We start from the raw sequence: 23,738 nt of genomic DNA on the forward strand, positions 1-23,738 counted from the left end.
GTGGGCGAACAGCAAACATGGTGTTTAGGTTCTCTATTGATGGGTCATATTGTTCCTATAATTGAGTTTAATAACTGAGTGTCTCCAAAATAATTCTGTCACTACAACCTGCTTGTCTCCACTAAACCTTCGTTAACCACACTTCTGAAATTTTGACTTCTGGCAATGCATTCATGACTACATTTATATTTCTTTGAAACAAATTGATTCTCACAATTCATAGAAGAGTCTGGCCACTTGACTGAATGGTCAACGTAGTGGCCTACGATTCATAGTGCTGCAGGTTGGATTCTCGGTCGGGCTGGAGATTTTAGCTGTATATGGTTAATTTCTATCGCTCGGGGACTTGGATTTGTGTTCCCCCCCAAGACATTCCTCTCCATATTCACACAACACATCACACTACCATCCACTACAGAAACATGCAATAATTAATAGATCCTACATCCCTTCCCATAGGGTTAGCCCCAGGAACCATGCTAGATCCACATAAGTTATGTGACACAGTTCACAGTCGCGACCCCACAAATGAGGGAAAAGCAGTAGAAGAAGAACCCATTGAAGACAGGTACTACAGGTAGTAGGAAAATACAAAGATAAAGACTTTGAGATTAGAGAGAAGATGGTTTAAGTGGAGACACACAGAAGATGGATTATATAAAGGCAGAAAATATAGTGAACAGACAAAATTGGAGTTGGAAACAAACTTATTTGTTATTCCTCACTGTGTATTAGTAAATTAATATAGAAATTCTCCACATTAATCTCAAAATTTCCATAACACACAGGAAAAATACAAAGCAAATCATATCTAATTTCTATCATACTGTAGACCTACAATACTTCGTTCAAAATACTTACATGATTGAATGATGCGTATGAAACAACATATAGCGCATAATATACAGTGAACCTATCTTTAGACCAGAAGTATTTCAAAATTCTGTGTACACCGTTTGCCTGGTAAAACTTTTCTCTAGATGGAGGATCATTCCGCAACAGTTCAGCCAGGTATTTCATATCAGCTGCGTGGCTTGATAAATCATTGCTTTCGATTCTTTCGAGAATTCTAACCAGCAATGAATCATCTGCGAGCAAAATGCATAAATATATTATAACCCCTTACAAGGACTGTAACGATTTCATATCATGCAAAAAGTAAAACACTCATTCGAACGTACCAGTGGTATTTCGACTAGTCTCCATTTCACTGTTATCAATACTTAACTTTTATTTGTTATAGTATTCGCGTAAAATACATCTTTAAATCGTCAAAGTACGACACCTGTAACACGAACCACTTAACCCACTTGAATTTCCCGCGCGATTATATACCAAAGAGAAAATGAGTAGAACATTACTACGCTGTAGACGAGAGCAAATACAGTAGAACCTACATCCCACATCCCTTCCCATAGGGTTAGCCTCAGGAACCATGCCAGATCCACATAAGTTATGCGACACAGTTCGCAGTCGCGACCCCACAAATGTGGGAAAAGCGGTAGAAGAAGAACCAAATACAGTAGAGACTGTAGAGACTCTACTGTATTTGGAAGAACCCACTGCATTTGACCAGAGCCATGTAGTCGGCTATGTTGTAAATTCTAAAGTGTACTTGGTTTAACGACCTTGTATAATGAAAAGTATTACAAATAAATTAAATATTATTGTACGGCACGTAGTGACTGTGTATCATGGAAATGAAACGATATCCGAAAAGACAGTATGTGAATGGGACATTATTGGTGCAAGAAATAGATTCAAGATTGTTTCTCATTTTTGCAAACGTTGGTCATCCTGTATAATAATAATGGCGGCGTGGAGGTTGATTTGTAGTGTACCGTGAGAGCAGCACAGGAGCAGCATGAGCATATATTCGTAGATCCTTGGTGAATTTATTTACAATGTCGAGTTCAACTTCAGCTACAAAATCGAAGGGTCCAGCGCCGACCGTAGAGCAAATTAATGCTGATAGGATAACTCAGGTATTGTTTGCTTTTTGTTTGTAAAGATGTGACGTTTGCTGTACATCAGACGTGCATCTTATCCTAACCTATATCAATATATTTCAGCTTGCTAATCAATACTGGGCCCCATATACTATCGAAAACCATCTTCCCTTCGATGAAAAAGTTGTTGATGACATCTACGTGAGAGAAATCTATGGATCGGGGTAAGTTTATATGTTTTACATCATATTATGTAATTTTGATTAACATGTTAACAAGTAGGGCCTAAATTAAGTTTTAGGCAATTGATATTATTGTTTAACACCTTTGCACCATCGTGATTTAGGAGAAAATATTTTCTCTCATAACTGGCACTGTCACTCATGCCATAGGTACAGACTGATGTGCTGATGTGTGTGGCATATAATTGTCACATCCGTCATTCTTTCTCTTCTAGCATGACATCTCTTTAATAATACTCTTATTGCAGTCAAATAATCATACAAAATGTAGGAGAAAAATACACTAAAAGCATAAATGCTGACTAATATATGATAAATTGTTTCAATAGCAATCTCAACACAAGTTATAAGAATTCCTTCTTAATATTATTTAATAATTTGTGTAGATGTGTATGGAGGTGCTTAAATTTCAAGGTAGGCTACACTACTGTTCTTTACTCAAAGACTATGTATGATTTTGGCACTTGTCAAGATTATATCTTACATATTTTTTCTGGCATAGTTTCCACACACAGTTTTCATTCAGTTGGTGGAAATAGGGATTTTTTTGCAGAACTTATGGTGGAATCTGTTGATAGCTGGACTTGTAATTCCTAGTTGGGACCCACCCAACTTGTGTCCATCATGTCATCTGATGCATAGAACTCGTCAAGAATCTCAGGTTCTTTTTTTTCTTCCCTATGTCGGATGTGTTCTGTCATCTGCGGTGTAGATGGTAGTAATACCACTTGCAGAAGAGTTTCTACCAGATACGCAATATGGCTTTAGGCCCAGTCGTGGTATTGTCGACATGATTTCTGTGCTAGATAAATGCAGAAGTCCACCGGGCGAGTTGGCTGTGTGCGTAGAGGCGCGCGGCTGTGAGCTTGCATCCGGGAGATCGTGGGTTCGAGCCCCACGGTCGGCAGCCCTGAAGATGGTTTTCCGTGGTTTCCCATTTTCACACCAGGCAAATGCTGGGGCTGTACCTTAATTAAGGCCACGGCCGCTTCCTTCCAACTCCTAGGTCTTTCCTGCCCCATAGTCGCCATAAGACCTATCTGTGTCGGTGCGACGTAAAGCAACTAGCAAAAAATGCAGAAGTCCAGGGAACAAAATCGCAGCCTATATATGGCATTCATAGATCTTGTCAAAGCCTTTGACTCGGTTAATAGAGATGCTCTCTGGACAATCTTAGCGCTAATTGGCTACCCTCCAAAATTCATTAAGATCCTTCGACTTCTGCATGATAACATGTATGGTATCATTCTTACGAATAATGGACCTTGAGAACGTTTTGAGATTACTCCTGGTGTAAAGCAAGGATGTGTAATTGCTCCCCCACTTTTCTCAATTTTTGTTGGAACCATAGATAATGTTGTTACAACATCTGTTGAAAAGAAACAACTTAAAAAGACAAGAAATACAGGCAGTTGTGGTTATAACGAAAGTAAGAAGTCCATGCACACTGTGTGTGTTTACCTTTCTTAGTCGTCCGGAGAGGCTCGATTACTTCCATATCACACGATGTATCCCTTCCAATCTCATTACTGTCATCGTGAGATGAGTTGCTGCTACTCTGGCCACTTTCAATGATGATAAACCTCTCCAAAACATCATCTGTTAGGCCTTCCAGCTGCCAAACCTGGTTGTCTTCTTTCATTGTTTGTTGAATGCAGTCCTTCCAGTTATCTGGGGTCACATTTTTAAGGGTTGTGCAAACTAGAGGTTGTGTTGTTTTTTGTAACATAACACTTCACTTGACTCCATATCAGTTCACTAGGATTAAAGAGTGCAATGGTAAGGTGGAAGTCGTAGAACACAGTGGCCCACTTTCTGTGCTCTTTTGTCTCAAATGTATTTATGATATTGGTCTTGCACTGACTTCACCTGTTCGAGGAGTTCTGCTTTGACCATATTGTCCTTGTATTCCACTTGGTGACTGTCGAGCCAAGCAATGATTTGATCTTTTTGCATTGCCATTGTAGGAATTCGTTCCACTTTCACAGAATGGTAAGACGCGTTGTCCATTATAATCATGCTTGCGGGTTCGAGTTTCAGTAGGAGAGATGAAAACCACGATAAGATGATGTCACCTGTCATTTTTTCATAATACTCTTGTGTTGTTTTAGATTCAAATGTGAGAGCTCCACCTTCCACAAAACCAGAGTTGCTACCTACATGAGCAATGATGAGCCTCCTGCCTTTTCCAGTCGGCTGTTTCAGGCCAGTTAAAAGTCCAGAAAGGAAAGGCCTATTTCCTGGATATGAAAGTAGAATCAACCCATACTTTTCAAGTCGTGTGTCCTTCGTTAAGCCGTGTGTCATCCAAGTAATGAAGTTTGTGACCTTCTGCAAAATATTTCCTAATTTCACACAAATATTTCCATCTCCTCAATACAATATCTTTCCTATCCACTAATACGGTTCATGTTCTTTTTCAGCTAACTGGAAGCCTCTTTTAAAAGCCTGTACAGTGTAGTTGACCTGAAAGTGGTAAAGAGTTATCATTATTCACACTGTGTAGTACTTTGCGCAAAGTAGGTGGTTCATTTTGAAAAGAGAGTTAGTGAATTTTCCTTCTAATTCTATTTTTGACAGTATTGTACAGCTCGACCCTTTGAGATTTTTTACATTTCTTTCCCGGCGTTGTTAATTTCCCTGTCTTTCTAAATTGTGCCTGCACATTATGGACCGAACTGGCCGACACACCACACAACTCTACACTTAATTTCTCTGCCTCTTACTGATTCTGTTCAGTTAGTTTATTGACACATTCTATGATCACTTCTGAGCGATTTTTCTACTTATATGTTTCTCAACGCGCGATGGTCCTACACCTTGCTTCATTTCTCTCACTATGAATACTGACTCATTGACTGCTGATTCAAGATACAACACCTTCACTCTGTGCTCTACAGCTTAGTGCTTCTCCACACTAATGAGGAGACTTCCTGTATTACATCACACCTTGTGCCTTCATTTCTCATTATTTGATCACTATTTTATAAACAATAGCAAATATATATACTGGGGGGTTCACCACCCCCTTGCGATCAAGTTTTATGCATCCCTTCACATTTAGTACAATTCGGAAAGACATCGGTCCCTCCCCCTAAATCGGGGTAATATAACGAGATGTGTGTTTATGGGCTAGATGGCAGAATCGTGAGCGCCACTATTAATTAATTATGGCTACCTCGAATGAACCTGTAAAACGAGTACAGATACGCAGAACACGTACTTTAAAACAGGAGGTGGACGCACAGACCGGGAGCACGGTACTGTATAGGCTGGGAAGTGGGCCCCGTAGATCAAATACCGTATCGCAGTAGCTCACATGGCAAATGGGCAGGGAGATATGTGATAGTGGACAGTGCTCGAGGTAGGAGGTTCAAATCCCACAGAATAATTTTTTTTTAACAGCCAGTTGCCTGGGATGTGGTAAGGTTGCATACTTGATAGCTTCCAAGGACTGATTTGTTTATTTGACCCTGTAAAAGACTGTATGTATCGTTGCATCGGTGCTGGGTTGAACGAGGATGAGGAGATGATGTTCTGTGGCCAGTTAGCTACATCGTACATGTTCCAAGCTTCATAGACCACAGGTAGGACAAAGTATGCCCCTTTGGAACGATAACAACATGCGATGGCAGGTAAGTATGTAGCTGCACGAACTCCCCCCTTCGAAGCAGTTACAACACAAAGTTTATTTACTGCTCTAGATGTATTCCAGCGGCGAGTATGTGGATATGTTACTTATCTACGAAGAAGCTAGACAGAATGTATACCAGGTACAACGCCTGTACCAAGAACGCTATCTGGATAGACGACAACCGACGGGCACGACATTTTGTTGGGTGGAAAGACATCTGCTGACAGTTAAGAGGTCGTTGTTGACGCTATCTGGTGTAACCCTCATACTAGCACACAGGCCATTCCACAGGAGACGAACAGCCGAGCGTCTGTTATGCGAATATTGCATACCCACCGGTTTCACCTGTAGCATCTGCACTTACACCAGGAGCTCCATGATCATGATTTCGATGCCCGGGTGGCATTCTGTCAATGGATCCTATAGCATGTGGACACTGATATTGCTTTTCTAGCAACTCTCTTATCTACGGACGAAGCACGATTCCTCAACAATGGAACTGTTAATCGCCATAATATGCATTACTGGAGTGTGGATAATCTCCATTGGATGCGACAGACAGCTTTTCAGGTACAGTGGGGCGTGAATGTATGGTGTGGAATCATGAGTGATCACCTCATCGATCCCCATTTCTTCTGAGGACCATCTGACCAGCCAACGTTATCTGCGGTTTCTCCAAGATGAATTACCACCATTTTTGGAACATGTGCCACTCCTTGACCGCTGCAGGATGTGGTTTCAACATGACTGAACTCCACCGCACGCGGCGGTGGTCGTCCGGAACCATCTCCATGTGACGTATTCTGACAAATAGATAGGAAGGGGAGGATCTGTCCCCTGGCCCGCCAGATCGCCCGATCTTACGTCCCTGGATTTTTTTCTGTGGGGCCATGTAAAACAACTGGGGTATGCACAGAAGCTGGCTGGCCAGTTCGTCACCTTAGACAGCTCATCACAGAGGCATGCCAATCCGTTTTGCCAGAGATGTTGCAACGGGCCAGGCGGTCCTTACAACATTGCGCGCAGCTCTGTATCGACCACGGAGGTCGTGACTTCGAGCAGGTGCTGTGTTAAATGATGTGGATAACTGATATCCTGTTACATGTTTCCTAGCCTCTATCAACCCAGCTCTATAACAATGGTCCGTTTCAGGGCCAAAAAAAAATTAGTCTGTGAAAAATACCAGTATTAAGTATACAACCTTGCCACATGCAACTGGCTTTAAAAAAAATACTTGCACTGGACCTTCTGACCCTCGAGCAGTCAACTATCACACATCGTACCGCGAGCTAGCCATGTGAGCTACTGCGACACTTGACCTACGGCACCCAATTCCCAGCCTATATTAACCACAGACCATCATCTCCACATCCTTGTCCAACCCAGCACCATACCCAATGCAATGATACAAACAGTCATTTACAGGGTTAAATGAACAAATCAGTCCTTGGAAGTTATCAAGTATTCAACCTTACCACATCCCAGGCAACGGGCTGTTAAAAAAATTCTTATGTGGGATTCGAACCTCCTACCTTGTGTAAAAGGTTCTAACTCTCTTACTATCTTTTGAAACATATAAAACTGCATTTAAATTGAAAAATATGAAATATCTGAAAATTAATATTCATTAAATAAAATACACAATCGTCGGACCGTGTACTCACTTACTTCTTACCTGCTTATTTACACATACGTTATTTGATGGGCGCCAGCTATCACTCAGTGCAGCAATAATAGAATGAGAATCTTGACCATCTCTAGGGTGCGGGGTAATAAGCTTACTTTTGACAACATACCATATGTGCGGGGTAATAAGCTTACTTTTGACAACATAAAATATAAGTTCTGGGAAAAGGAGATTGGCGTTCGGTTTCACCATTAATTTTGAGGTTAAGATATTTTACTGTCATTGAAATAATACTACGAATTCATTTGATAGAAGAAAATATATTCTTTAACTAATTTCAATAAAATAGTGAGAACTGCTGCGATTAAAACAGATGAGAATATGATGATATGACATTGCAACTGAAAGAAACTAGGCATGAATTTGAATTCTTCTTGACCGGACATTTAACAATTTATACGAAATACATCCCTCACTGTTTCACTTGACTGTACCTTCAACACTTTGAGTGTAATTACGACGTTTTCCTTAGATCTGGTGTTTACTGTAGATGTGTCACGCCTAATTTGGTGATGTATCCATGTGACTGCTTCTTCTCCATATCATATAACCTCTTTGTAAGTCTGTATGTTATAACTTCTTTGCAAGTGTGTCCTTATATGACTCCATCAGTTCACCATCCACTTCTCTCTTCATCTTCCATTTAACTATTGACTCCCGTTGACTGACTGAGGCCACTCCATCTTCGTTCACTTAATGGCCAACTGTGCCTCTCCTTCCAGTAGAATAATGACTGACGCTACAATATGCAGCCACCTTTTATAGACGTTAGGTTGACGCACCGACGTAACCTCCAGAAATAACAATTATCTACTCCCACCTCGCGATAGATATTGCATACAATGGTGAAATAGCCTGGAGCTCCCTAGGTATCTAAGACTGTGAGCGCTTCGCTAAATGCTCACGATGACGTAGCAATGACTCTGCAGAAACGCCAGCAATATTGCACAATGTTGCAATGTCATATCCAACATCTGATATCCAGCAATTCTTACTGTACATATCTTGAGTGTTATTCTACACACACGTATATATGCATACATATAACTACAATCATGCAAGCGACAAGCATTGCAGAATGGAATTGAATAATAATTATAATACAATAATAGTAATCTCACAGATAAAATAATAATACGGACATAATAATAATAATAATAATATCACAGATAAAATAATAATAATAATAATAATAATAATAATAATAATAATAATAATAATAATAAAAATACAGATATCACCTTGTAACGGGATTTGAACCGTTACACTTGAGCACTGTCCAATATCACATATGTCCCCCAACTGCTTGCCATGTGAGCTACTGTGGCATTTGACCTCTCAACATATATACAGTACCATGCTCCCAGTCTGTGCATCCACCTCCTGTTTTAAAGTACGTGTTCTGCATATCTGCAGGGCCTACTCGTTTTACGGGTTCATTCGAGGTACCCATAATGAATTAATAGTGGCGCTCACGATCCCTGCTGTTTTCTAGCCCGTAAACACTTACTTACTTACTTACTTACTTACCCGGCACTACAGCCCTATATGAGCCTTAGCCTCTTCTACGATAGTCCGCCATCTACTTCGATCCTGAGCGGCTGGTCTCCATGGGAGGATGTTCATTGCCCTCAGGTTGGCTTCAACTTCATTGCTCCATCTATTACGGGGCCTTCCTTGTCGCCGTCTTTTATCTATTCGGGATTTAACTACTTTTCTTGGCATTCGATCTTCCTCCATTCTTTCCACATGGCCAAGCCATCGCAGTCTCTGTGCCTTAATAAATCTAACTATATCCTCCTGGTCTAATATGTTCTGTATTTCAGCATTCGTCCTTATTCTCCAACCATTCTGGTCTTGAATTCGGCCATATATTCATCTAATAATTTTTCTTTCAAATATTCTTAATTTATTTGCATCATCAACTAAAAGGTTCCAGGCTTCTGAGCCATATGTCACTACAGGTCTAATAAGGGTCTTATGTATTTTGAATTTTGTAGGTTTAGACAATAGACGAGATTTAAATAATGTAAGATTTGCATAATAGGCCCTGTTTCCAGCTATTATTCTACGATGTATCTCCCCACTTATTCTATTATTGTTTGTCAACATGGTTCCCAAATACTCAAAACTTCGTACATTCTCAAAACTATGCCCATTTATGTCAAATTATCTTGACTTCTTCTGCCCTCTATATCAGTCACATGCATATACTTGGATTTACTGTCATTCACCTCCAATCCCATCCGTTTTCCTGCTTCCTCCATTTCAAGAAACATTTCCTTCAAATATCTATCATTCCTGGCCATTAACACTACATCATCTGCGTACGCACATATTTGTTTAGATTTATATACGATATTTACGGTATCCATAATTTTTTCAAGGACTTGGTTAATTGCCAGATTAAGTAGCTGAGAGTGCATCACCTTGTCTGACTCCTGTATTAAGAGCAAACTCATTTTCAATTCTTCCATCCATCGTCACCTTTGCCCTTACTTCTCTTAAAATGATTCTGAACATCCTAATCAGTTTCTATGGTATTCCTATTGTCTCCATATATTCATAAAGGTTGTCCTTGTATATACTGTCAAATGCTTGTCTAAAATCTACAAACAACATTTGTAGATCTATATTATGCTCATAGCATTTTTCCATCTTTTGACGTACCATGAATATTTGATCTACTGTGCTCCTATTTTGCCTGAAGCCACATTGTGCTTCATCCAATCTCTCGTCAGCATATGGAGTCAGATATTGTAATCGGATATTTGAAAATACTTTATAGATGATATTCAGTAATGTAATTCCCCTATGATTTTTTTTTTTTTTTTTGCTAGTGGCTTTACGTTGCACTGACACAGATAGGTCTTATGGCGACGATGGGATAGGAAAGGTCTAGGAGTTAGAAGGAAGCGGCCGTGGCCTTAATTAAGGTACAGCCCCAGCATTTGCCAGGTGTGAAAATGGAAAACCATCTTCGGGGCTGCCAACAGTGGGATTTGAACCCGCTATCTCCCGGATGCAAGCTCACAGCCGCGCGCCTCTAACCACTCGGCCAACTCGCCCGGTTCCCCTATAATTAGTGCATTTGTATTTATTTCCCTTCTTATATATTGGGAAAATTATTCCTGTATTTCACTCGTCAGGTATCCGTTCTTCCTTCCAGCCGTAAACACACATCTTGTTATATTACCCTGGTTTAGGGAGAGGGACCGATGTCTTTCAGAATTGTAGTAAATGTGAAGGGATGCATAAAACTGGATCGCAAGGGGCTGGTGGACCACTTTTAAACATTCAATGCTAAGGCGTTATGCCACCGCAATGTGAGAACCTGTATGCTTGCATGGTACCACTCGACTGATCGATGACAGGGTCAACGTCGTGCTGCGTACAGTCCACTGAAGTTTCGTGAACTGCTGTCGGTGATCTGATGATGAAACGTGCCTCGTCCAACGACTCACCATGCTTTTGTCTACTGCCAGGTCTCTGTAGACATTCTGCAAGTGCCTATGAATGTCTGTGATGCCCTGGTTTTCCGCCAAAAGAAACTCTATAACTGCTCTCTGTTTGGTGCGCACCTCTGTTACAGACGCCATTTTGAAGGCTAGTTAGAGCGCTACCACATATCGGAAATTAATGAAACTCTGAGACAAAGCAGGAATATTCAAAGATATCTGTACTAATATTACAAAGAGGAAAATTTTGTATATTTGTTTGTAACGGATAGACTCAAAAACTACTGAACCGATTTTAAAAATTACTTCACCTAGAGAAAGCTACATTGCCAGTGAGTAACATAGGCTGTATTTTTTTTTTTTAATTCGAGGGAGGGCGACGGGGGGAGATATAAAAATATAAGGGGCTAATATAGGCGAAATCGAATTTGTCGTAGGACAAGACAAAGGTCATTTTAAACCCTTTGACACAAAGAACAAAACTCAGTAAGCCCTACGGGCCCAAAAACCATGTTTTAAGGCCCTAAAACCAATCTTTATGGAGATATTGGCACCACACTACCCCTGCTCTAGGAATCAGATAAAGAAATGAACTGCCCTAACCATAGCAACATCAGCTTCAGGATTCGTACAGCAGCGAGATTATCTACATTATATCACAAAAACCTAACATGTTACAGACATGAAAATTGGTATTTGGAATCTCCTTTAAAAATAAAAACACAAATTTTTGTTTTCAGAAAATCCACTTGAAAGGGGGGGGGGGGGTGAAAAGAAGTTGAGTTGAATTCCTTATATGAGGATACATATACCTATCTGAGAAACTGAAGATATTACAGACGTTAAAACTGGTACTTGGAATCTCCTTTAAAAATAAATGAACACACTTTTTTTGGAGTGAAATAATAAAAAAGCAGATGAATTTTTAAAACGAGTATCTTTTTCTTCTACTTCATTTCTCACACCTGTGGGGTCGCAGGTACGAACTGTGTCGCACGTGGGGGTGGATATGACCCTGTTTTACGGCGGGATGCCCTTCCTGGCGCCAACCCTGTGTGTAGGAATGTAATTATAATTGCGTGTTCCTGTTGTGGTTGGTAATGTGGTGTTAAGTGAATATGAAGAGGAGAGTGTTGGGACAAACACAAACAACCTGTCCCTGAGCCAGATGAATTAATTGCACGCAATTACAATCCCCAAACTAGCCCGGAATCGAACCCGGAACCCTGTGAACCAAAGGCCTCAATGCTGACCACTCAGTAAAAGAGTGAGGCAGTTTTTGAAATGAGTATATCTACAGTATATCCCATAAACTTAACATCTTACAGAAGTGAATATTGATATTTGTAGTCTCCTGTAAAAATAAAGAAACACATACTTATTTTTTGGAAAATCAACTTAAGCTGGAGATCAAAGATAAGTGAAGAAGGAGTTGAATTCTCCTTATGAGGATACTTATATTTCAAAAATTCAGATGTTACAGACGTGAAAACCGAGCTCGATAGCTGCAGTTGCTTCAGTGCGTCCAGTATTCGGCAGATAGTGGGTTCGAACTCCACTGTCGGCAGCCCTGAAGATGGTTTTCCGTGGTTTCCCATTTTTACCCCAGGCAAATGCTGGTGCTGTACCTTAAATTAACGCCACGGATGCTTCCTTCCCACTCCTAACCCTTTCCTGTCCCATCGTCGCCATAAGACCTATCTGTGTCGGTGCGACGCAAAGCAACTTGCAAACAAAAAAAACAGACGTGAAAAGTGGTATTTGGAATCTCCTTTAGAATAAAGAAGCCCTTTCTTTTTTTCGACTCAAAAGAGGACTTTTTTTACTTTTCCGTAATTTGTATTTGTATGTATGTACACGCATCACGAGAAAACAGCTGAAGAGTATTTATTGAAAATCGGTATATAGTCAGGTAATAAGTCGCTACAATCTACGCCATAAGTAATTTTATTGCTGACTGAAATGGTAATTTAGGGGGAGGCCAATAATTTAATTCTCAAATATTTGTTATTAGTGGTCATATCTTAATGAAAATCGGTATACAAAGTGGAGGAATAAGTCGCTATAATCTAGGCCATAAATAATTTTACTCACGCTGAGTGAAATGGTAGTTTAGGGGAAGGCCTAAAATTTAATTCTCAAATATTTGTTATTAATGGTCGTATCATAACAGAAGTCCGTAGGGGAATTCAAGGAATAAGTCACTACAATCTAGGTCATAAATAATTGTGTTCACGCTGAGAAAAATGGTAGTTAGGGCGAAGGCCTACAATGGAATTCTCAAATATTTATTAGTGGTCCTATCTTAAGGAAAATCGGTATGCAAAGTCGGGGAATAAGTTGCTATAATCTAGGCCATAAATAATTTTATTCACGCTGAATGAAATGGTAGTTTAGGGGTAGGCATAAAATTGAATTCCCAAATAATTATGTTATTGGTGGTCGTATCGATAAATACTACATAACTAAATTTATATAGTATATTATAGTTTGAGGGGTATGGAAGAAATGCCTACTCCCAGTCCTGAACAACTAGGATGAATCTCCTTCCCAGATCACATCTGGGATGTAGCTCCTGACCACGGTCAGAACATTGATGATTGATCAATCAACTTATCATGGAGAGTCTTCTAATGAAAGAATCCACTGGCTGGGACATCCAACATTCTAGACCCGAGCAAAGACACCATTTGGATACGGTGGGGTGTCACATAGAAGATCATGGCGAGTTGGAGCGCCTGAAAACCAAACAGACGAACCACGGATACAGACACAGACTTAAATTCAGTAAACCAGGAAAATTCTCTTTCTGTGCAACATTAAGCATCAATTCAATAATGAAAGTTGGGAAGTTGAAACACTTAACTGATGTCATGGATCAACACAGAATTCTAATCACAGCCCTACAAGAACTTCGGAACACAGATCAGGACCCATTTGAATCTGGGGGATATCATCTTTACAAAGGACCTCCAGGAAAGAGAGTAATGAAAAATGTTCCCCAATTTGGAATGGGATTCCTGGTTCATACTAGCATATTAGATTCAGCGGAGGACTTCTCATCGAACTCGTCAAGAACTGCAACCTTAACGATTAGGGTAGAGAACAAAATATATACACTGATTAATGTCCATGCCCCAACAAATGAAAAAATACAGGACAAATAAAGAGGAAACTGAAATGTTTTGGGAGGAGCTTGAGCAGCTGATTTCAAATATCCCCTGACAACCATGTTAAAATTATGCTTGGAAACTTCAATGCGAAAATTGGACAAAAGAGAAAATATTGCATAGTGGTAGATAAATGGCCAGCACACAAATTGACAAATAGAAATGATCAAAGATTAATTGAGCTTTGCACAGACCTTGGGCTTACTCTTGAAACCACAAGATTTAAGAGAAACCACACAAATTAATGACCTGGAAATGCCCTAATGTTAAACTGGGTGAGTTTCAGATAGACCCCGTAGCAATGGATAAAAAATACCATAGAGAAATTTATAATGTCAAAGTCCTTTGTGGGGTGGACATCGATTCTGATCATTATATTTCAAAGATTAAAATCAAGTTAACCCCAAGAAAACATCTCAAACCATCTGAATTTACTAGAAGGAGGAAATATGACCCCAGCTACTTAATAATGTTGTGTATACAGAGAGATCCAAAACACCTCTAAGCAACAAACTGGAAACCATTATTGATAAACTAAAAAAATATTGCCGAAGAAATTGCTCCTATGACAAGGAGAAAGAAACACGCCTGGTGGAATATGGAATGTGATATGACAATACAGAAAAGACACAAAGCATGGCTAAATGACCAACAAAAGAAAACTGCACAATCTTGAGATGAACTAACTATTGCTAGAAGACAAACGGCCAAAGAACTTAGAAGAATCAAAAGAGACCATCAAAAAGAAAACCTTGCTAACATAGATGAATCATTCAAACAACATGAGACTATTACAGGACATTTAAACAATATCAATCAGGGTATACTCCACCTACACTCACGATGAGAAATAAACAAGGACAACTAGCACACAATAATCAGGAGAATGCCAAAATTCTAGCTGATCACTTCAAAGAATTACTAAATGCTGAAGACCCAAAAGAATACCTAGAATTTTCACCTGATCCAAAAAATAAAACACGCTTAGACAAGGTTATTCCACCAGACTTCCATGAGGTACTTCAAGAGATTAATTGGCTCAAGAATTATCAAGCTGCAGGAGAAAATCAAGTGGTTGCAGAGCTGTGGAAGAATGCAAATAACCAAACACTTCAAAACCTACACAAACACATCATAGACATATGGAACTCTGAAAAACTGCTGCAGAATGAAATACAGCTATAATTCATCCAATACACAAAAAGGATTACTAATCTCCTTTGAAAAGACGGAAATGATGCCATCCTTCAGAGTGAAAACATCACCTATCACACTGACTAATAACAACCAAATTAAGGTTGTTAATAATTTTCAAATATCTTGGAGAGATTATAACTTGGAACTTAAAAGAGAAAATATCAGTTGAAAATAGAATTACCAAATTAAAACAAGCACAACACATTACTTAGCCAACCTACAAGAAGAAATCTCTCTCAATAAATGCAAAATTTAAACACTACAACTCCGTTATTAAGCCTGAAGCAACCTATGCTAGTGAAACCTTATTCAGTTTGAATATGAAATCCACTACAGATAAATTACAGAAAATAGATAGACGAATCATTAGAACAATTCTAAACAAAAAACACCAAGTAGATGGACAATGCCGATTACTACCTAATGAAGTTGTATACCAGGAGACTGAGTCTATAATAGATACAAGGCGGAAAAGAAGAGTTGCTTTTTTCTGTCACATATCACGATTACTGGAAACTAGGATACTCAAACATTTATTCAACTACTTTTGGAATAGTAAAACTAAAAATCACTGGTTCAAAGAAGTCCAAGAAGATTTAAATGAATTAGGCTTGACAATTCAACAAATTGAAAACAGAGAAGAAAAGAGGATCCTGAGAAATAACGACGTGAGACTTAAACTGAATACCTATACACGCAAACAGTACAGCATAACTGATGAAGAACCAGCAGCCAGGTCAGAGAGAATGAAACATTTCTGGGAACAAAAGAAGAAACATCAACCAAATTTGTAACCGATATTCATAAGACTTGACTGTATATAGATTGATTTCAGTGCTCCAATGTGGGCGTAAAAAACATTTTAAAAATATTATCGATCATTTATGTCTTATACATTGTTACCATACTGACTATGATCAGAGATATTCATGAATTTGGATTTTTGTTACTAAGTCCTTATCAGCACCGAGTCATGAGAAAATGGATAGACAGGATTTAATAAAATCGGTATGTAAAGTCGGAGAATAAGGAACTACAATTTATGCTATACATAATTTTATAAGACGCCCTAAGATCACAGAGTCGAAATAAAACTAGGCTAAATGTGAAGGCCTGCAATATAGAAAGATCATAAAATTGATCAACAGTAACCTTACATTGACCATTGTTTGTTGTGATGTGGTTTGTCTTCTGTTGCCACTCATCTCCGATAGATAGGATTACTGCTGCGTACAGAGTATTTTTAAAAAATTTGCCTTACGTCGCACCGACACAGTTAGGTCTTCTGGTGACTATGCGATAGGAAAGGGCTATGAGCGTGAAGGAAGCGGCCTTGGCCTAATTACGGTATAGCCCCAGCATTTGCCTGGTGTGAAAATGGGAATCGACGGAATAACATCTTCAAGGCTTATGAACATTAAAATAAGAATAATAGTTAACACCACCTTTCCAGTACTTATCTTTCCTTATATTTAGGATATAAACATTACAACAGGCGTTGTAAGATTGGACATGTTTCGCTTAACTGTCGTAAGCATCATCAGCCGAAATAAATCTTAGCCTAAAGTTAGGTCAGGGCCCCGAACCTAGTGTCCTTAAAATATATGGCACCCTGAGAATCAACATTTACATTTAGAAAATCAGATAGGCTTAAAACTAGTGTGGAAAAAACATAGAGTGTTACAACATGGCTAAGAGAAAAAACATCACAATCGTGTTGAAACAGAGGTTAAAAACAGAAAGTACAATACAGAGCTGGTAGCTGGTAGTGAAATTATTTAACAAAAATGAATATATTAGTAAAACTGAAGACTTCTTTTCTGCCAATAACTACAAACTAATTGACAAGGATCCCACTTTAAAGATCCAGCGTGGTTTAAAGAACTTGCTGAAAAATTCATCTTTTCTCTTTCAAGAGCATGAACAACAAAAACTCACCATTATGAATCCCAGATTACCTACTGCTAAAACCTTACCAAAAGTACATAAAAAAGAAATGCCAATGCGCCCTATTATAAACTGTCGAAATAGTCCCACCTACAAGATTTCTACATTTTTACACCATTTTTAAAATAGCCATTTTAAGTTCAATAATGGAGCCTATGTCAAAAATCTAGTTGATTTCTGTAATAAACTTACTAAATTTAAGTTAGGCCCTACATGACAATCATGTCATGGTTTCGTATGATGTCACCAATATGTATACTAGTATACCAGTAAATGAAACCATTAGTTTAATAGAACCTAACCTTTTGAAACATAACACTATAAGCAAATGTGAAATTGATGAACCGATCAACTTGCTAAAATTTGTAGTAAACAATAACTTCTTTACATTCAATAACAAAATTTACCAACAGAAGGGACTAGCGATGGGCGACCCGATATCTGGAATCCTTGCTAACATTTTTATGGATCACCTTGAGACTAACAATTTAATCAATAAAATCAATGGTCTACAGCTTTGGCTAAGATACGTCGATGACACATTTGCCATCATCGACACACATCGCTTTAATAGTGATAACATTTTGTAGACCTTTAATGACCTTGACCAGAATATCAGGTTCACTAAGGAAGACAAAATCAACAAGTCTTTAAACTTCCTGGACTTAACCTTGACCAGAGCCAGTGATAATTATATTTTCCAAATTTACAGAAAGCCGTGCGCTGCTCCTTTGACAATAATGAATGAGTCTTAACACCCTTAATCTCATAAACAAGCAACTTTCTACAGTTTAGTTCATCGAGCATTAAATGTTCCACTATCCCCTTCTAACCGGAAAAAAGAGTTCGAATATATAAAAGAACTTGCAAAACTTAATGCTATAAACCTAACCTGATCAATAAGATTATTGGTAAAATCAAATCAAAAAATTCTACAAATTTAATTCCAGATAAGCCCAAAAGAATAAACACTGCCACCTTCACTAACCCCACCATATACAGTATTACTAACCCATTTAAGAAGCATAACATCTGAATCGCCTACCGAACTCTCAACACTAATCGGAATATATTCTTTACAGACTCAAATGCCCCCAGTGTGAATTTTCTTATATTGGACAAACTGGCCGCAGTTTTAGAACTAGATACTTGGAACATTATAATGCCTTAAAGTATAAAAAGTACTCTGCCATGAGCAACCATATGAGGGATTCTGGCTACAATTATTCTACAATTGATCAGGACCTCCACAGTATAAAATATGTAAATAAAAGCAGCTTAACGACCAGATTGGAAAATACGTACATTTTCTTGGATCAACATTTTAATAATAATAATAATAATTTGAATGATGTCCCTGAGAACAACAAGTCCCCAAGTTACTCACTAATTTTAATATAAATCATCCCTCCGGTCGCCATAACAGATTCCACCTTACCCCCTCCCCATAATACAACTCCGCCGCCAGCTTCCAGCACTCTCATTGTTGCGCCTACCCCTCCCGTCCCAACTTACTCTCCGCCTAAGCAAGCACACAGATACAACACACGTATCAACGGGCATACGTTTAACAGACCCCCTCGAACGGCTAATGTCTCCAGTCAATCCAACATAAGAGGTAAGCGATCTTAGACTCTCATTTTGAACACCCTATTTTCAAGGCCCGAGTACATATTTTTCTATTTCTCAGACTTCAGTTCACGCAATTTGCATCTTATTCCGTTTTGGTCTTGAACTCCCAGTAAAAATGAAGACACCTGTTATTCGGCTTTAACCATTGTTTCGGATGAAGTGGATATTGGCCTCTACCTTATAAGCGGCTTCAGTCGTGATCAATCCTGTTTGAAGTGTTACTACTCCATGCCTGCTACAATATGTGATTTCGCTTGCCCGGCTCGCGTATCCATTCAAGATTGGGATTTAATTATTTCTTCATTCAAAAGAATATAATCATCACTTTTTGTTATGTATGAACATTCTTATTAACTGACTGGTAGCAATGAGTTTGATTATTACTCTGCCAGCTCTGTGTCGTACCTTATGTTTTACCTCTGGCAACACGATTATGTGTTTTCTTTTCACCTAGCCATGATAAACACTCTTATATATTTTTCACTATTTTCTGTTTGAACATTCTGATTGACTGACTGGTAGCAATGATATCCTAATGATTTTAATTATTTCACTACCAGCTCTGTATTGTACTTTCTGTTTTTAACCTCTGTTTCAACACGATTGTATTGTATTTTTCTCTTAGCCATGTTGTAACATTCTATGTTTTTTTCACACTAGTTTTAAGCCTATTTGATTTTCTAAATGTAAATGTTGATTCTTAGAGTGCCATATATTTTAAGGACACTATTTTTGGGGCCCTGACCTAACTTTAGGCTAAGATTTATTTTGGCTGATGATGCTTACGACAGTAATACAAGGAAAGATAAGTATTGGAAAGGTGGTGTTAACTATTATTCTTATTTTAATGTTCATAATCTGATGTCCAATATGGCCTACAATGAGTTTTATTACTTGTAATCTTCAAGGCTGTCGACAGTGGGGTTCGAATCCACTATCTCCCGGATGCAAGCTCACAGCTGTGGGCCCCTAACCACATAGCCAACTCGCCCAGTCGTACGAGTGTAGCAGTCTGCCTAAATATTGGCGGGAAGTAGCTGGGGAGTTAGGTAACTTTCTTCATTAGCATGTCATTCCTCTGTTTCAGAAATTTTCTGATACTACTGGTACGTAACACGCTGGTTCATCATAGCATTTGAGCTATTCAATCCCTACTCTGAGGAACTAATTTGAATGAGAAGTGTGCATATTTAAGGGAATAGTGGCAGTGAAGTGTTCACAGCTGTCTGCGGCCTGGTCATTCCAGCTCTGGAACATTTGACTGTTAGATCCGCACCGTAGTACTGTTCGTTAAAAGTGAGAAAATGTGCAGTTTTTCATTTGATGGGGTATTTTATATGATAACATTGCTTTTAATCGCTACATTCCTACTGACGTTTTTGTAATGACCTATATTGACTTCAGTTAGGAAAACCACAAAGTCAGTCTTCCTGAGAATCCCGTAGCGAAGCACGGGTACATCAGCTAGTCCCAAATAAAATTCCAATTATTTCAAACCGAAATTCGCTGAGAAATAAATGTGTTGCATGATATATTGAACGCTCCTTGTATATACACAATCTCTTAAAATGTAATAAAATAACAATGCAACGTAGGCCTACTACTTTTCTTTGACTCTTATACATACATACATACATACATACATACATACATACATACATACATACATACATACATACATACATACATTATCATTATAGACTGTTCTGCCTTTCAGCGTTCAGTCTGCAAGCTTCTGAGAATTTACTAAACGTCGCCACAATCCTCAATTTGCAACTAGTGTTGTGGCCTCATTTAGTTCTATACCTCTTATCTTCAAATCGTTAGAAACCGAGTCTAACCATCGTCGTCTTGGTCTCCCTCTACTTCTCTTACCCTCCATAACAGAGTCCATTATTCTCCTGGGTAACCTATCCTCCTCCATTCGCCTCACATGACCCCACCACCGAAGCCGGTTTATGTGTACAGCTTCATCCATCGAGTTCATTCCTCAATTAGCCTTTAACTCCTCATTCCTAGTACCCTACTGCCATTGTTCCCACCTGTTTGTACCAGCAATCATTCTCGCTACTTTCATGTCTGTTACTTCTAACTTATGAATGAGATATCCTGAGTCCACCCAGCTTTCGCTGCCGTAAAGCAAAGTTGGTCTGAAAACAGACCGATGTAAAGATAGTTTCATCTGGGAGCTGACTTCCTTCTTACAGAATACTGCTGATCGCAACTGCGAGCTCACTGCATTAGCTTTACTACACCTTGATTCAATCTGACTTACTACCGGTATATACCATCCTGGGAAAACACACAACCTAAATACTTGAAATTATCGACCTGTTCTAGCTTTGTATCACCAGTCTGACATTCGATTCTGTTGAATTTCTTACCTACTGATATCAATTTAGTCTTCAAGAGGCTAATTTTCATACCATACTCATTGCACCTATTTTCAAGTTCCAAGGTATTAGACTGCAGGCTTTCGGCACAGTCTGCCATTAAGACCAAGTCGTCAGCATAGGCCAAACTGCTTACTACATTTCCACCTAACTGAATCCCTCCCTGCCATTTTATACCTTTCAGCAGATGATCCATGTAAACTACGAACAGCAAAGGTGAAAGATTACAGCCTTGTCTAACTCCTGTAAGTACCCTGAACCAAGAACTCATTCTACCATCAATTCTCACTGAAGCCCAATTGTCAACATAAATGCCTTTGATTGATTTTAATAACCTACCTTTAATTCCATAGTCCCCCAGTATGGCGAACATCTTTTCCCTCAGTACCCTGTCATATGCTTTCTCTAGATCTACGAAACATAAACACAACTGCCTATTCCTCTCATAGCATTTTTCAATTACCTGGCGCATACTGAAAATCTGATCCTGACAGCCTCTCTGTGGTCTGAAACCACACTGGTTTTCATCCAACTTCCTCTCAACGACTGATCGCACCCTCCCTTCCAGGATGCCAGTGAATACTTTGCCTGGTATACTAATCAATTAGATACCTCGATAGTTGTTGCAATCCTTCCTGTTCCCTTGCTTATAGATAGGTGCAATTACTGCTTTTGTCCAATCTGAAGGTACCTTACGAACACTCCACGCTAATTTTACTACTCTATGAAGCCATTTCATCCCTGCCTTCCCACTGTACTTCACCATTTCAGGTCTAATTTCATCTATTCCTGATGCCTTATGACAATGGAGTTTATTTACCATCCTTTCCACTTCCTCAAGCATAATTTCACCAACATCCTTTTCCTCCTCCCCATGAGCTTGGCTGTTTGCAACACTACCATGATGATTTCCTTTTACATTGAGAAGATGTTCAAAATATTCCCTCCACCTCTCCAGTGATTCCCTGGGATCTATTATGAGTTCACCTGAACTACTCAAAACACTGTTCATTTCCTTTTTCCCTCCCTTCCTAAGATTCTTTATTACTGTCCAGAAAGGTTTCCCTGCTGCTTGACCTAGCCTTTCCAGGTTATTACCAAAATCTTCCCATGACCTCTTTTTGGATTCAACAACTATTTGTTTCGCTCTGTTTCTTTCATGTACGTACCAATCCCTGTCTGCCTTGGCCCTTGTTTGGAGCCATTTCTGATAAGCCTTCTTTTTACGTTTACAGGCTGCTCTTACTTCATCATTCCACCAAGATGTTCGCCTTTTCCCATCTTTACACACAGTTGTTCCTAGGCATTCCCTTGCTGTTTCTATTACAGCATCCCTGTATGCCACCCATTCACTTTCTACATCCTGAACCTCCTTACTGTCTACTGTTCGAAACTTCTCACTAATCATATCCATGTACTTCTGTCTAATTTCCTCGTCCTGGAGACTTTCTACCCTTATTCGTTTGCAGACAGATTTCACTTGCTCTACCCTAGGCCTAGAGATACTTAGTTCACTACAGATCAGATAGTGGTCTCTATCATCGAAAAATCTGCGAAAAACTCGTACATTCCTAACAGATTACCTGAATTCAAAGTCTGTTAAGATATAGTCTATTATGGATCTGGTACCCCTAGCCTCCCATGTGTAGCGGTGAATAGCCTTATGCTTGAAGAACGTATTCGTAACAGCTAAACCCATACTAGCACAGAAGTCCAGCAAACGCTTCCCATTCCCATTAGCTTCCATATCTTCCCCACATTTACCAATCACCCTTTCGTATCCTTCAGTTCTATTCCCAACTCTCACATTGAAATCGCCCATTAGCACTATTCTATCCTTGCTGTTGACCCTGACCACGATGTCACTCAATGCTTCATAAAACTTGTCAACTTCATCCTCATCTGCACCCTCACATGGTGAATACACGGCCACTATTCTAGTCCTAATTCCTCCCACTGAGAAATCTACCCACATCATTCGCTCATTTACGTGCCTAACACAATCAAATAAAAATTATTTTATTTGCAAATAAAGTGTCTATCTCGGTGGCAAATGATACACAAAAATACATTATCAAGCACTAAATTTCTAATGTAAACAGAAAGGACATTTTCCTGAAATACAGTATTATACAATTTACATATCAATTTTCTCTATTAAACACATAGCTCATCCTTAATAAATTTATATTATTTACAAAATTCTACTCATATCTTCTGTACTTACGTCATAATCAACTCGTGTACAGAACGTGGAATCACTTCAATACTATACAGCTGCTGTAAGATTTAAATTTACATTGCATATTTATTTATTTTTTACCCATTTTGGTACGTAACATGCAGTCAAGCGAGTGCAACAGTTGCTTATCCAATGAACTATGTTTATGTCCATGTGCAAAGCCAAGATGCTTCTGCCTATTCGTGTA

General features: G+C 39.0%; 1 protein-coding gene across 2 annotated transcripts in view; it reads left to right on the plus strand.

Annotated features, from left to right (window-relative positions):
• The first annotated feature begins 1,833 nt into the window (after window positions 1-1,833).
• Window positions 1,834-23,738, plus strand: part of LOC136858203 (RNA helicase aquarius) — a 686,829-nt gene continuing 664,924 nt past the window's right edge. For both annotated transcript variants that reach the window (XM_067137584.2, XM_067137585.2), the window contains exons 1-2: window positions 1,834-1,985; window positions 2,073-2,173. In XM_067137584.2, the coding sequence (XP_066993685.1) occupies window positions 1,905-1,985; window positions 2,073-2,173 (182 nt within the window). In that variant the 5' untranslated portion in view covers window positions 1,834-1,904. The remainder of the gene's footprint in view (window positions 1,986-2,072; window positions 2,174-23,738) is intronic.

The sequence above is a fragment of the Anabrus simplex genome, chromosome 1, assembly GCF_040414725.1.
Source record: "Anabrus simplex isolate iqAnaSimp1 chromosome 1, ASM4041472v1, whole genome shotgun sequence".
Taxonomy (NCBI): domain Eukaryota; kingdom Metazoa; phylum Arthropoda; class Insecta; order Orthoptera; family Tettigoniidae; genus Anabrus; species Anabrus simplex.